The sequence below is a fragment of the Labrus bergylta genome, chromosome 15, assembly GCF_963930695.1.
Source record: "Labrus bergylta chromosome 15, fLabBer1.1, whole genome shotgun sequence".
Taxonomy (NCBI): Eukaryota; Metazoa; Chordata; class Actinopteri; order Labriformes; family Labridae; genus Labrus; species Labrus bergylta.
Window position 1 is genome coordinate 16,938,049 of NC_089209.1, and position 15,860 is coordinate 16,953,908.

General features: G+C 38.5%; 1 protein-coding gene across 1 annotated transcript in view; it reads right to left on the reverse strand.

Moving 5' to 3' along the window:
- Window positions 1–15,860, reverse strand: part of syndig1l (synapse differentiation inducing 1-like) — a 40,873-nt gene that overhangs the window by 3,975 nt on the left and 21,038 nt on the right. The window contains exon 3 of the mRNA XM_020632455.3: window positions 6,774–6,911. Coding sequence (XP_020488111.2) covers window positions 6,774–6,911 — 138 coding nt within the window. The remainder of the gene's footprint in view (window positions 1–6,773; window positions 6,912–15,860) is intronic.

Below are 15,860 nucleotides of genomic sequence, written 5' to 3' on the forward strand. Positions count from 1 at the left end.
ACACTTGTTTCCCACACAGGGAGTAACCACTTAGTCTAGTCCTAGTTTCCTATTCATCAACAGCAAGTTAAAGCAGTACATTTTACACAAGACTTTTCTCAATAAAACATCCGTCTTGACACTGTAAAGAGTTAGTTTTGCCCTTTAACAGGTCTTTGTCTGCATGGAGTCTACAAATGATTGGTTTGACTCAGTGAAAGCCCACAAAAACAAAATATTGTTTCTTTATTATGTGAGCTCTCTGAACTTAAAAAAGCTCATAAAAGCATCGACCGCATGGAGCTCGTCCACTAGACGAGACTCGCCATGTTTTCCTTCTTTGCTCCTTTAAGTCAATGACCCTCTTGCCCTGCTGTTTTCCTCCTCTGATGGCTCTCCTAAGACTTGTCTATCCTTCAAAGAGGCACAAAGACACACTTGCACCAGCTACACAACACAGACATCACTCTGAACATAGAACAACCCACACTAAATGAAGAATAACTCACTTTATTTTATTTTATTTTCATTTTATCATGTCAAAGTTTAGTAGATCATTTATAAATGGATTGAAAATATTGTTTGATCATCAAAGATGTAGAATATCTCATTTTTATTGATGCTAACTAAATAAGTAGTTAATGATTGTATGTAGTATGTTTTTAAAAAAAGATTTAAATAAGCAGGAATTTAAGTTGTGATTGTATCTTTCGTACTTTCTGGTTGTATATTTGCTGACAAACAGGACAGTAAATAGTGGTTGAGTAAGAGTTTTCTTTTGTATATTGAGTGCTTATAGAGCTGTTAGTGCTGTCTATCCTCTAGCTATCCAACTGGTTGAATGAACTTCCCTGCCAATGGAGAATAGGTAAAGGGAAGAGAGATGTCGACTTGGATTTTCTGTTTTCTTTTATAGCTGAATAGAGGTCAGCACTGAAGCAGAAAAGACACACACACAGCAGTAAAAAGTTTTACAGCACTTGTACACGTTACACGTTACAACAACGTTGTATAAGCTTTTCTCTCTGCCATCTCCATTGTTCCCGCTCCAAAAGTAATTTCCATTTTACTCCAAATGCCACCCTAAATGAATCTATTATTTCTAATTAATGAGACTCACTGGTGTAAACAACTTATTCTGCTGAGTCAGAATTATAATTTATTGTACCTCTTACACAATGACATAAATGCATCCCAGCACATTTAAGGATGTCCTGTTGAGTTAATGACCTTCGTTATTATGCTGCATTCATTCAAATGATTAAGGAGCTGATGTGTAATTCATATGAATGTGATGAGGCTGGCTTCAAGGTCAGTTTTATACCTCTGAGTTTTTTTGAGGTTATGCCTTGCAGTTCGGTCCATCATCTGCATAGAAGCGGATTTCCTATCTAACAGAGGTATTGAATGAAAAACCAACACTGAAGCAACACTTAAATTCTAAACCTTTGACTTTTCTCACAAGCACTTGGCCTGTGGATAAAAGTGGCTTCAATTTGGTTCCATTTTTGGATTCCCAACCTTAGTCATCATAACAGAATAAAAATGGAGGAGGATTCAAGGAGTCAAGCTATTACTCTTCCTCACTGAGAGGAGCCAGCTGGTTCTGGTACCAAGCCTCGCTGCTGCTTTCTTCGAATGTGTGCTTTGTGTCGCTAACTGAAGTGAAAGCCTGAGGTAAATGTAACACTCACTGAGACCAAAACTCCCTGTTGGAGCACATTCCCCTTGAGGAGCTGAAAGACGTCACGTTACCTCATTTGACATTGCGATCCCGAACCAGAAGAGCAGCTAATAAAAACTGATGTTTAATGTTTTCTGTGCTTCAGAAAGGCTTAAATCACAAAGGAGTGTAACAGCGAGTCTGGGGACATCAAGTCTGTAACCCAAGAAAGTCTATATTAAAAACAGAAAAGTTAAATACAGACCACATACAGGTCAGCCTTTTTAAATAAATGTGCCAGCCTTTTGCCTTCTATACAGATGTTTTTGTTTATGAATATATATTTACTCTCACCTTTTCAGCCATACCCTGTACCTAGTATTATGAAAAATAACCCCTTCACATTTGCGCTACAGAGACAGATCATCCCCACCAGACAGAAAAATCCAGAATGATGACCCAAATAGCAATTATTATCATCTTCATGGGATGTCACTGAAGTCATTTTCAAGTCATTATAAAAAAAAAGTACATGTGAAACAAAATGTAAGAGCTTTTTCCTATAAAACTGTAGCACACAGCTATGTCCCTCATTTGATGGACAGTGGAAGGCACCTCATTCTAATGTTTTATTTTTGAGTTCTTTATCATTTTGTTCAATTATGTATAATTAAAGTACAAATATTTGTGGATCCATTTTGGGCAACTTGGGACACCAGAGGGCAAATCAATCCAAAGAACAAGAGTTAAAAGAAAGTCATTCTATACTTAAGGGCTTGTGTTTCCAAGTGTATGTCCAAATAAGAAATATTAGTGTAGGAATTTTTTTTAAAGTGACACCGGTGGATGATAAATACATTATAGACGGATTATTCTTAAAGCAAATATTTCTTGTGTTCCCAAGTGAAATAATCCTTAATGTCATCCCAAAGTCAGTAGTGCTCCATGTGTAGCCTTAGTATGCAAGTTGAATTAGCAGAACATTGTCAATGTGTTTTGAGGATTAATGTGTACAGTAATCATAAATTGTGTATTTCATATTTAAGTATGCATGCATGGTTATAGCATGTATCATTCTAACTTCTCCAGATATACTATGTTTTATTTTTTCTTTATTTTTTTTAGTATTTGGACAATTTTAATTCAATTAAATAGTTTCTCTTTACCAGAAAAAACACCTCTGCATCTCTAACCACAGCACATCTAAACAAAAACATTTTTTTTCTTCAATTACAACTGAAAAAAGAGAAAAGGTCATTCCATTTTTGCAAGATTAGCACCGAGAAGTTTTTAGAAGACCACGTCTGTGAAACAAAGAGAGCCTGCAAGAGAAAGAGTCTTCAGACAAATGCCTCAAAAGGTCAGGAAGTAAATCAAGACAAAGCACTTGTAATCAAGACAGCTTCCATGTCAATACAGTAATTATTGAAACAAAAGCAGCATTATGGAGGCCTTCTGGGAAATCAGGTTTCCTTTCCAAACTTGACAGAACACATTCTCCTTTTGAGGATGTATTACTCCCACTAGCAAGGTCCTTCTGAGGAGAATATCCTGAATAGAGTCATAATGTGACAGCGGACAGTTTTATTCTTCATCACTGGCAGGAAACAGCGCTGAAGTACACACGCTTTTTATTTAATTCCTCCTGCCAAAGCATTTGTAATTGATTTAGCCGTCTTTTTCTCCCTTTCACACGAGTAATTAAATTAAAGCGCGTCATGGCTCTCCCTGAGGAACACGGAAATGAAATATAATAAGTCCATAATGTGCACTAAAGAGATGAAGGTGTGCCTATGTGGTTCTCCGTATAATGCACAATATACGTCAATGTGGGGATCTTTTCCTTGACTTCCCTTGAGAGGGAAACGGTTAGAAGCATTCAGGCTTTATCTCGACAACCTTGACAAAATGATTGAAATGTGGTGTCATAGAGAAAAAAAGATAACATCTCAGACTTAGCTGCATGGAGAGTTATTGGATGTGCTCATGGAAGTCAATTCAGTCCCCTTAGCAGGTTTTTCTTTCGCAATAAACAACACATTAAGCCCCGAATCTCTGCGCCTCTCTCTCTTGCTCTCTCCGTCTCTCAACCCCCTTCAAACAGACACGCGTGCAAATATATATAAACCATTCCACAATAATTAGCTCATTCATTTCCATCCATTATGATGACTTGTTTGCCGTGAGATAACTTGAGGGGAGTCTTATTTGCATAATCGTGAAAAGAATCGCTTGCCGCTCCTCAACTCTGCATTTTCCAGCACAGATGTCTTGGAGCTGAGAGAAACATTTATCAGCATCTCCAAAACAAAACACTCACCCTATTAGTGGCAATAATTGAAACTCAATTCTGTTTCCCAATCAAATGCTCCAAGCTCATTTTCCCCAGATACTCACGCTATTTTAGTCATTATCAGTTTTGTGTGTTTGCGTGCGTGTGTGTGTGTGTGGGTGGGTGGTAAATGCTGAATTCTAACACTGTAAAGCACGATTTACCATAAAGACGTTACACAGAATTAAAGATGTAGACTTTGGCAAATAGGATATAAGCAATTAAAAGCAGAAGCTAATTGTGCGCCTGTCGGTGTGTTTGTATGTGTGTGTGTGTGTTCATGCCCTCACTCATGGTGTTCTCTCCTTGGGAAGCTATTACCCATCTCTCTGTTTGACTAGGACTGACCTTCCAGTGGGACTAAACAAAAACACTATTGATCTGCCGTCCTCAGACTCCATTACAGTCGCTAACCTGTTTGTTTGTAAAATGTCCTCGGAGTGAGTGACGACGCTGACGTGTGATCATTTCTAAACTTTTCTCCTTGGCTTGTCCTGCTGCTCTTGTCTAATCGCATTATGAATGGGTACAAAAGGCAGAGAGGACTAACAACTAAAAAAAAGATGATGAGCATAATGGGCTGAAGTTTTGAGGATTGTAAGCCTGAGGTACATACATGAGTACAGAAAAGTATTCATACATAATCTGTCTTTTTGGGCAGGTTTACAAAAAATAACAACCTCGTCACAATCCCTATATGACCTAAAATAAATTGCCAATACTGCATGTGTTGTTTGGCCGATCCCCCTAATATTTGGCTAAATTTACATACTTAAATGGGGTAGCAAATTGCGCTATAAAAATAACAGAATAAGTGTGTGTTTTTTAAATGTCAGAGGTTAGAAGGTGAAGATGAATATGGCTAATGCTAGGTGATACTCCCTCGCCCTCAAAATTTGGCTTCTCAAAACTCTCTCTCTATAGTTCCTGCTATTTTTTTCATTTGCTTTTAAATAATTGAAGCATTCCTACAGTATAATGAGCTTTCATTCTGTAATAGTATTAATGTCAAATAGTAAAAGAAAGATCTTTAATCAGGCTTTATTTTTGCTCTGCAGCTCAGCACAGATATCTATGCTCTGCTTTTACTACGGACAGTGCAGAAGGATGGAAGTTAACACAGATAATTCAATCCCAAACTGTGTTCTAATAAAAATTTACATTATCCTCATGCTAACTCCTACAGAATTAATTCATTTAGTCAGAGGGCTCCCTGTGCGACTGAATGAAACCAAGACCAGTGAAGTGGGTTATTGAGCCATAAAATGAAGCGATCCCAGACTCCCACCATATCTTTTCCTGACAGCTCTTCTGGACGGTACCTTCTAAAGGACGGAGATTGGCAGGAAAGTCATCCATCCCTAAACGCAGCCATCACTTCCCCATAATTACCCAGGAAGAATCAAATTAGCTCCTGACAAGATAATTCACTGACTGCCTTAATCTGCTGCGGACTGCTCACGCCAACAGATAAGATGGCTAAATGTTTTTTGATATTTCAAAATGCAGGACGATTAAATGGAAAGCTCACGAATCTCCTGCATATGTGTGTACAGTGTGTATTTACTTGCACTCTGAATACAAACACTGCATAGCCTGTACTGTATGTGTGTGCTACACATGGCCTCTAAGAGAGACAGAATTGATTAGCAGCAGGGCACATAGCGATCCCTTCTGCTCTTTGACTGACACACCACCACCGGAGATGTTTTCTAACAGTATTGAAAAGAGGGAGGTAGTCCAGCTGGAATCAATTAGACAGCCAATAAGGGCTGTTTGCCATTTTCTTTGGCTGAGAACATATTGGAAAAGCTTCAAAGTAGCAGGATTGCGTTTGTCCTGTCTGTCAAATTGCACTCTAAAACCATACAACTACTCTTTCTACACTCATGCACTTTTATCTTCACATCAAAATACAATTTCTCTGGCAAAGCAATACTAATTTCAATAGCCTTGATTTTGTGAATTTGTAGAGTTGGATGCCAATCTCTCACCCATACAGGGATTAACCATGCAGGTAGCATTTTTAAAACGATCAAATCTTTAAAACACAAATTAGATTCTTTTTAATAACCGTTCTAGATTTAACATTCAAAGCTGTGTTTGTTGATAAATGGCAGGGAGATGGAAAAAAACCTGAAAAACAGCTTCTTTTAAGATAGTTTAAGCAGAAAAACTATGCTAAAGTCATCAAAACAAAGACTTTTCAGAGATTGTTTTGTAGTACGACTTAGAGAATTGTCAAATAATATACCTTCCGGACCATAGCCCTTACAAGGCTGTTAAAAGTGTGTGAAAGCTCATCACCTTTAATTTGTCGCCACACCTGTAATTGGGTTCATCTTTAATCCCCCTGAAAAACACCACTAGTTCAAAGTCGGTCTCTCATCTCAGAACACTTCCGATGTTAGACTTCCTTGAAAACTCTTCCGAGAGGTGTCTCAGCCTGTTTGCAGGGCATCAAGCAGCCATTACAGATCGGCCTTGAGTTATTGATGGGTAGCTCAGTAAAAAGTGGCCTTGCGTTGGCAGTAGGACAGTCAGCTGTCAGTTCTTTTTTATGTGTGATAGCCCTTAATCTGCCGGTGATGAGTCACACAAAGAGCTGGGTCTGTGAGAGTGTATCCGTGTGTTCCCATGCCAGTAAATTCATCGAAAATCATTTGTTTGGGTGGGAGGAAAGACGCACCTGTTTTGTAAGACCTTGACGAAGAACCACTACATCATTTAAAAGCATGTGTGAAAGACAGAATGCATTTGTTTATATATAAATAAAGATATTTGTGTACGTGTTCTCACCCCCTGTGAGAAGTAGAACGCTGCAATCCCCAGAGGCCAGAAACAGCAGAGCATGGAGAAGATGGCCAGGCCCAGGTGGTCTCGAGGAGGGACGACGATGAAGTTGTCCTCGCTCTCGCTGTCGCTGGAGCAGTCCGTCTGCACAGAGAACGGAAACAGGGTCAGAACACACGCCCATTTTGTGCCTTATACATCGGAATAAGGGGTGATGTAGTAGAAGTGCAGTTCAAGTTAAAGATGACATTCATTCATAAAACTATGCTACCATTCAATTTAAGACTATTTCTTCAACAGATTAACTTGACTTGAATTAACTTGACTTCCAAACCTTAAAGTGTAATGCAAAAAGTTTCATCTAAGACTGAAAGCACTCCAAAGTTTATACTGCATATTTGGCTACACCCAGCAAGGAGTTAGCTTTGTCTACATTTGTGTAATTGTAGGAAAATACCTCACCTTGTTTTGTCAAAGGTAATGAAAACCCAGCAAAAATGAACCTTTAAAACATACTGTATCCTATGTTCCATCTTACTCATTAAGTCGTTTGCATGTGGTTATTACTGAGCTGTAGAAAGGGATATATTTTTATTTAATTACCCATTGGCAGAGCCAGGCTAGCTGTTAATCAGTTTCCAGTCTGTGGGTTAGCTTAGCTTACTTGCTAAAGCTTAATGTTTTGCATGCAAACATGCAGGTTATATACAGTATTCTTAGCTAGATATTTGAAAAAATCATTAGTCATTAAGTAAATTCTCCAGTTTTGTTCTTCCCTTCATATCAATCCATGTAAACATCTTGTTTCTATACGGTGAAAGCTGCAGACGGTAGACTTGAGCTTAACATAAATACTGTAAACTTTTGAAAATATGCTAGAATTGCTCTGTCCAACAAAATCCCCCAAAAGCTATACCCTTAGACTTGCTTTTTCATCTCATGTATTCAAGGAAGGGAAGTATGAAGCGAATTCTGGGTTTGGGTGTGTGAAATTGGGGTTTTATGTCAGGTGCAAATAGTCAATCACAGTCTCCCCCAACAAATATCATTTGTTTCCTTGTCTCTACGTTTTGTGCCAATATCTAAGCTAACTAGCTAAAGTGTCATATTTAGCATTCAAATATCAGGACAGTATCAGTCTTACTGCTAGGTCTTAGCAAGAAAAAGAAAAAGTATATTTTGCACTTTGTCACCTCATTACAGTAAAAAATAATAATAATAATAATAAATAAAAATAAAAAAATATGAAAAGAATTGCTATCAGCATATACACATAAGTTTGTTTCAACAGATCAACGCATTCCTTCATTCGGCTGCTTAGTAAGTCTGTAGACAGACAAGTGAATCGAGAGAGATTTCAAGGTAACAGATGATAAAAACATCACTCCTCCCCTGTACAACAACCTGTGTGCAGGTATAGAGGTGATTTCTAAGTCGACTGGGAGGAGAAAGAATCTGCAGTCAGTGAGAAGGAAAAAGACATTTGTGTAATGGGAAACAAAACACAGACGAGTCACTGCTTCCTCATAATGTCACAGCTCGTATTCATGAACTTTTGGTGATGGCCCATTACTTTCTCATTAGTTCGGAGATATGCAGATTCGTACATTTTGGCATCTAAACAACAGATGGCATTAGAAAAAAGCCACGGTTGAGAGTACTCTCCATTTCAGATATAAAACCGTTATGAATCTAACACACCTCTTCCCTCAAGCTTTTATGAAACTATTTCACGCTCCATGCAACATTCCTCACATGGAACTGAAACACCTCTCGGCAAAAAAGAATAGACGTCCAAACATCTGCATACTGTTAGGAGGGTTAAACACTCTTGGGCCTCATCCTAGGCAGACCTTATCCATATTAAGAGTCATTTTTTTTATGACCGTACTTTGCCAAGCAACCTTCAACATACATAAACTGTCCATGTCCCCCCACGACAAAGGAAAGACAAAGTACAGAGATTTATTTTCCTCTGAGCCTGTAATGAAAAGAAACCACAGATTGAGGCCATGGTTTCAATGCGAGCCATTAAGCTGCATCCTTCACACATCATCCTGTTTGAAGGATGATCCAGCATGAGGGTGGAACACGACAAATAAATGAAAGGAATCAAGGCTAACAACATACTGTTGTGTCAAAGAAATTGAGTTTAATATTAAGCTTAATATTGCGATCATAAAACGGGAGGAATCAGTCATAGCAGAAAGGCAAATGTGGTAGCAAGTTTTCGTCAGATAAAAACATTCGAGATAATAATCTGACAAAGAAAATTCTTTCCCTACATTTTCTTTGAACATTTGGACCTTGTGCCTTCATGTTTTCTTTATTCTTGGAGGATTTATACCACTTAATCCCTTCCTTTTTCTGTTGATACGCTGGACCCTAATGAATTTAGACTTTACTTTCAAGGATTACATATTCTCTCTCTACCACTGTTTGATATCGAACAGGAAAATATAGAACCACAGTTTTTGATAATATGAGACCTTCAGAGTGAATGCATCATGCCCTGAGGTTCAGTGTGTTGGCCTCAAGACTGGAGTGGGCGTACCCACAGCTTTGTTACTAGACGGAGCCGTTGGTTTTTCAGAAGTTGGTGTTGTTGCTCTAAAAATGAAGACATTTCAGTTTCTCTTTCTTTTGGGCTCATGATTCCCTTAAGTCTGGAGGTTGTTGGAGTTTTTTTTAAGGAAGTTTATTCTGTTTTTTTCCACAGCGTGGACTGAACCCTTTTCAAATGATGGATCGTTTCTGGCTATTGTTTGAATTAATTAAAATCAACAATAGCTACAGCCAGTACTCTTTTTCTTTGCAGCAGGAAAGCCAAGGATCCTGTTTTGTTAATCATAATAGTGTACGTTTGTTTATGGTGACATCTTCACCAAACATCTGGAACAAGGTTGATCATTTGCAAAAAGCAGAGCCTGGCAGGAAACTAATACAAGTTGCTGCTTTCATGGTCCTGTTTTATTCATCACCTAAAAAAATCATGTTAGCTAGAACATTACATGAAAACGTATGCAATCTTAAGGTGTTAAAGATTTTAGGGGTATGACACATTCAAAGATACACCAAAAAATGACATCACCGTGAGGACAAAATACCAAAGATGGCACTGTATGTATATTGCAGGTGAAACTTCTGAAAAAATGTTTCTTTAATTAGGATGGCATTAGGAAGTGCAAATAATTAATGTAGTGTAATGGATTTACATATTTGATGTTGTGAATTGTTTTGCATCGGCATTTTCTATGTTTATTCAGCAAAATCTGATGGAAAAAAATCTGCTTAGTATTTTTATTTGAGATAACTTGTGTTTTATTGACTATCATAACCTTCTGGCTTTGGCCATTCACATTCTGGGCATCTGAAAATAGTCATGACAATTATTATTCAGCAAAATATAAATGTAGGAACAGGTTGGGGACATTTTTGGCAAAGTTGTAATTGTAAGATGATACAATGTTTGAAAGAAGAAGGACAAGGCAGACTTCCTGTCTTTGTTTACACTTGGAGTTTATTTATTTCAGGGAGAAGATTACAGTACATTGTTGGTTCTATTCAAAGTTGAATGGGTGTTGGGAATGCATTCGCTTTGAGGGTTGAGGCAGGTTTCATTTAGTTTTAATAACATGCAGCCCTTATAGTCATACTGCCTGATGGATGAAGGGGATTAGAAGGTGGATGGTGGAAATGTGTGGGGGCCCAGCTCACTAATGATAGGGGCAACAGTGGATTCATATAATCCAAAAATAGACTTCTGCAAGACAAAACTAGTTTAATAAACTACAAAAGTGTTTGAGCAAGCAAAACCTTCCTAAATGATGTCTGGAACACAAGACAACACCACTCTGTGCTGTCAGGCTTTCTAATGAATCTGTTCAAAGCTGTGAACACGGGGCCCTGTCATGATGATCGATACATTCTCATTCTCTTCATAATGTAATGCTAAGGGGAAAAAAGGTCATAATACATGAGCATAATGCATGCTACAGTCTGCATAATGTCATGCTGCCTTCATGGCCTAAAGCAAGTGCTGCAATCTCTGCAGAGCCAGGCCTGCTCCACTTTGTGCCTCCGAGCTCACGGACAATATCTGTACTGCCTCCTGGCTGTTTGGGGAATGAAAACACACATCATCATCCAGGGATCCCGGCTGTTTGGTTGGCTTAGGTTTATCAGGGAAGAGAAGAATTAAATGGGAGAAGAGGAAGTCAGTCAAGCAAGCTAACAAATATGTCAACTGGGGGAAGGTGTGCTTGAAGCTTCTTGTACAAGCGGATACATTGGAGGGTCATTAATCAAAACCTTTCAAAGGACAACATGAGGGACAAAGCGGATTAAAGCAGGCCCCCAATCCCTCCGCTAAGCCATCTCATGCAACAATAATAAGATTATGATCAGACATCAATCTTTCATATTTTCTCAAAAATGAAACGCCGAGAACAAGGGCTACGACCATTACACACACAAAAAAAACGTCTCGATCACTGACAGGCTGAGAAGCTGTAAAGCAAACACAAGTTTGTTTACCATTTTTGTCTGACTTTAAATGAGTGTGTGTGTGTGTGCACTTGTCGTCATTTGTTCCCCACCTCTCTCCTTTACTAGAAATACCTAATGACTATGCATGCCGGTGCTACTATCAGAGCGCAGATATGTCTCGCGGGGCGTAAATCCTGTCAACATGAGGCAACAGGCTGACAGGTAATGAAGAGCTAATGGATGGTTTCAGCACTCTGCCATGACAGCAGAACCAAGAGGTGGGCTTGTGTAATTTATTTGTTGCCAAATTGCCTACGCAACACACAGGAAATGTGCCCCTGTCCACTTGTTTTAACCCCTGCAATCCATCCCCTGTTGAGACATTTCTTTGTGTGTGCAGATCATGTCAAGTGAAAGTTGTGTCATTAATCCTGGAAGGAAGGTAATTCTGTGAAGATGGCCTGAAGTGCTTGTCTGTATAAAAGGTCTTAAGGTCATAAATCTTGCAATATACTGTCGACATTTATTTTATTTTATTTTAGATGCACCAAAATCTCCAAAAAATGTAAATAAAGCATCACAAAGGAAGTGGCAGATTCCGTTTATTTTTCACACACACACAAGTTTCACACACACGCACACACATGGACACACGGCTCAAGATAATAGATTTACCCATTCTGTCTTATCTAATCATATCTACTTCACTTCCATTAAAGTCTCTAAAAGATGTATTTATTGTACTTTAAAAGTATCACAACAGAGTGGCAACATTTAAATCTTCCATGCTTGCTTCTTCTGTAAACAAAATTATATATGTGCCCCATTAAAATGCAAAGAAAGCGAAGCCCAAGTGGTTGATTTTAACAAAAGTCCCATCTCTGACAAAGCAAAGGTTCCAACATAGTTTAGGATTTTGGGGTTATCCCTGAGGTAGCCAATCAGACTTCAAGGGTTTGCCTGGGATACCCCCTGGATTAGCCACTGTACACAAGTCTATGATCAGGGTTTGAACATATCAGTAAAATACAACAGAATTATCAGTCAACAAAGCTGGCAAAAAGAAATGAATCTGAATAGAGGATTCTAAAAGCACATTAATAGTATATCTGTTGAATTTCAACTGTTTAAATAATGTAGTAAAATAAATTTTTGCAGACTCTGTCATATTAGTATTTCACTGTTTCAGCTTAACTAAAGCAGACATTTTTTTTAAGCTCATTGTCCTTCTGGTAATCAAAATCAAACTGTCACATTTCCTCTTTCACGTTTATTTGATTTGCTATGTTTGCAGATTTGTTTCATAAGTGCTGACTTGTTGAAGTAGATGCCACAGAGTAAACATATATGTACTTCACGTTGCTCTGCTAGATTAATACAACCAACACAATCAATAAGTCCAGACATAAACTATAAAATCAGAGGTCACATCCTGAAAAATGAAGTCTGCTTTTGGATCTGATCAATGCGGCTGCTAGTCGTTATTTATAAAAGAGAGAAAAGGAGAAACAAGAGAACACTAAATAACAGGATGAAATAAACTGAGCACTCTAAATTAAATAAAAAAAAACAGAATTGTTTCAGAAAGCAAAACCCAGAAGTCATGATTACATAAATTAATTGCTTTGCATTGCAGCTAGACAAAGGTGAAATACAAATAGGGGTCTGGCTGCAGAAACTACTCCACAACCAAAGGGAGTTAAATTACTTGGCTGGAATGCATAAGAAAAGTTAATGAGCAAAGCCATAAAGGATGCAATACAGCACAAAAAAGACATTTTCAGCACATTTACAGTCATGCCTAATACAGAGTAAAAAAACCACAAAAACTATACCTGATGTTAAGATTGCTTCTGCAACATTGTTTTCTGTGCAAGTGAAACATTTAAACGAAAACGGGAGCAGGCAGAAGTCATTATGTGTGCCCTCATAATGCTACCCTCTCACTTAATTAGATTTCTACAAAAGGCGGAGCATGTTTGCTTTGCACAAGAGTCATCAATGGGTCATCTGGCCTTCCTGTCTGTCGCCAGGCAGTTCTAGCCAAGACAATATTCAGTCGCACCCTCTGCATCCTAATGCAGCATCAGTGCAATATACACTCTGTGTGTGTACCCGTGCTCCAGATGGTTGTGCTTCATTATAGGAGCCAGTGGCCACAGATGTAGCTATGGTTTTGACTTGAGTTTGTAATTTATCAGGCAGCAGGATAGAGAGCCACCAAAGGGTGCAGCAGGTGGAAAAAAATACAAGCATTTTGATAAGACTGTCTAATAAGACTATGTGGTTTATAAAGAGCCAAGGGTTAAGAGGTCTCCCACACTCACTCAGGAATCTCAGATGGACCCTCAGACACAGAGAGTGTGATCACAATGATAAGAGTCTTATCAAGATGCAGTCCTCTCCAACATGTATTAAAGTCATGAGGGGAGGGGGGATTGTAGTACAAGTGGGGATTTAATGAACAAAATATATTTTATTTTTTTTCCTCCCTTCTGTCCCAGTAGCCTCTTGTGTGGTTTGTAATTTAACACAGTGTAATGAGGCTATGACAAGGAAACACTACACATCACACTTAGTATTCACATGGAGTTCTGTAAACAGGTGGAAATGCAAGAGCACAACTGTCGCATGGCAAAGAAATCCGAAAGAACAAGACTACTATGTTCTCAAAAGAAACCAGAATATCTCTCACATATTTCATTACATTCATAGATGTTCTGATATTTGCCTTTTTTCACATTTCACATTAAAAGCAGAAATTGACATGTTTTAATAACATGCAGCTGGTTCAAAAAACAATATGTCTGATAAGCTCATGTCTTAATCTGCACACTGTACAGGGGTGTTTTTTTGTGTAACTCATCTGTTTTGATTTTATGAAGGATAAGCATTATTCATAATAAGGCACATAAATGACCTGATTGACAAGCAGGCACGCTGTAACTGTTTGTTAAAAGACTTGAAACCCGCCTCAGCTCCAGCTCTCAGCCTGTCGATAGATTGACTGAAAGTTAGGTTGAGAAAGCATTACCAGTATGGCGACCACCATCCATGGGACTCCAAAGCCCCTGCAGTAAAAGATGGGTGACGTCACTCAGGCTTCGTCCATTATTATCTATGATCAGCACACAATTTTGACATAATTGTTTTTGCAAGTGGAAGCCACAATAAATTAATATGCTGTTTAGATATTTTAAAGAACAAACAAACCAATTTTGGCGGGATTACAAATAGTGCTATCAGATGGGTTTACTGACTGACATGCTCACCACACCTGGTACTGAATTTTTAAATAAAAAATGTCAAAAAGGCTTTAATATACTTTAATATAAATGTGTCTTTTTAAACATTAAATTCAGCCAAAAATACTTTCTAATAGCTAAAAATAGAAAAACTAAATGTGAAAATAGAAAAAGGTTGCAAGAGTAGAGGTAAACTGTAATCCATATGTCGGCACAGAGGTTCGACTTTATAGTTGCAAAAATAAAATAAGTAGTATTGTTAGAGCCAAAATGCATTTTTTAATGGGTTGTATTTTTTCTCAGCACGAAACCTTTGGTTGCAGATTTAAGCATGTAATTCCAACACTGAACACCGGGTGGGTAGAGCCTTGGCTTATGGTGGGCAGAAAGACAAGGCTCTAGGGGCCTGATTTACTAAGATCCCAATTAAAGAGTACTAAATTGCGTGTTCGTTTCAACAAATTGCACATTTGGTTGGTGGGCGTTTTTGATCTACTAAGAGAATTTGTGTGAATGACCACCAGGTGCAAACCTTGTGGAGGCGGTACTATTTAAGTTAGGTTTTTGCGTGTTCTACTGGTTTAAGTCATGGAGAGTTTGGACGGAAAGCAGGATGACTGCAAGCGCAAAGTAGGTATCAGTGGAAGAGCCATTAAATGTACAGTATTTTCGAGTTACAGCAAATAAAACTGAATATTACAAAAATAAAATGTGGCTTATAAGAAAACCTCGCCATTAAACAGGGCCTCTCTTTTCTTCACTGCATCTTTTGAATGAATTGTCATACATTGCGCAGAAGGTGCGAGAGGTCTCCTCTGAGGCGCTCAGGCGCGACACTCTGCACATTGTTTAGACAAGACAGGTGGCCAGTGCTGTGTCTGATCGGACATAAATTCTCTGGCAAGAGGTATCAAAGCTGGGGGTACAAGCAGTGGTGAGGTCCCCCCATCCAAGCGTAGCAGCAGTGGGCTGTAGAGGAAGGAGATGCGCGCATTATGTAGAGGAGCGCAGCAGAGGGCACGAGCTGGGGGAGAAACGCGCACCCCGAGAAAAAGGAAATCCCCAGTTTAAAATATAATGTTTGCGAAATGAGGGAAATAGGAAGAAATACATGTCAATGTAGAAATTCTTTAGAATGCAGAGGCTGTGAATGTTCATATAGTTTTATATATAGTTAAATCATGGTGTTTCCTGCTGTCATTCCAAACGCTTAACGCAATCTGTATGCCTTCTTGGATTGTGTTTATGTCTCCTCCTAACTTCAATAACAGCAACATGTTGTGTGTAACGCTGGTATCCTGGGTTAGCACGTTCTTTTCAAAGGTGTTAAATACAGACACCGTCACAATCACCGCAAATT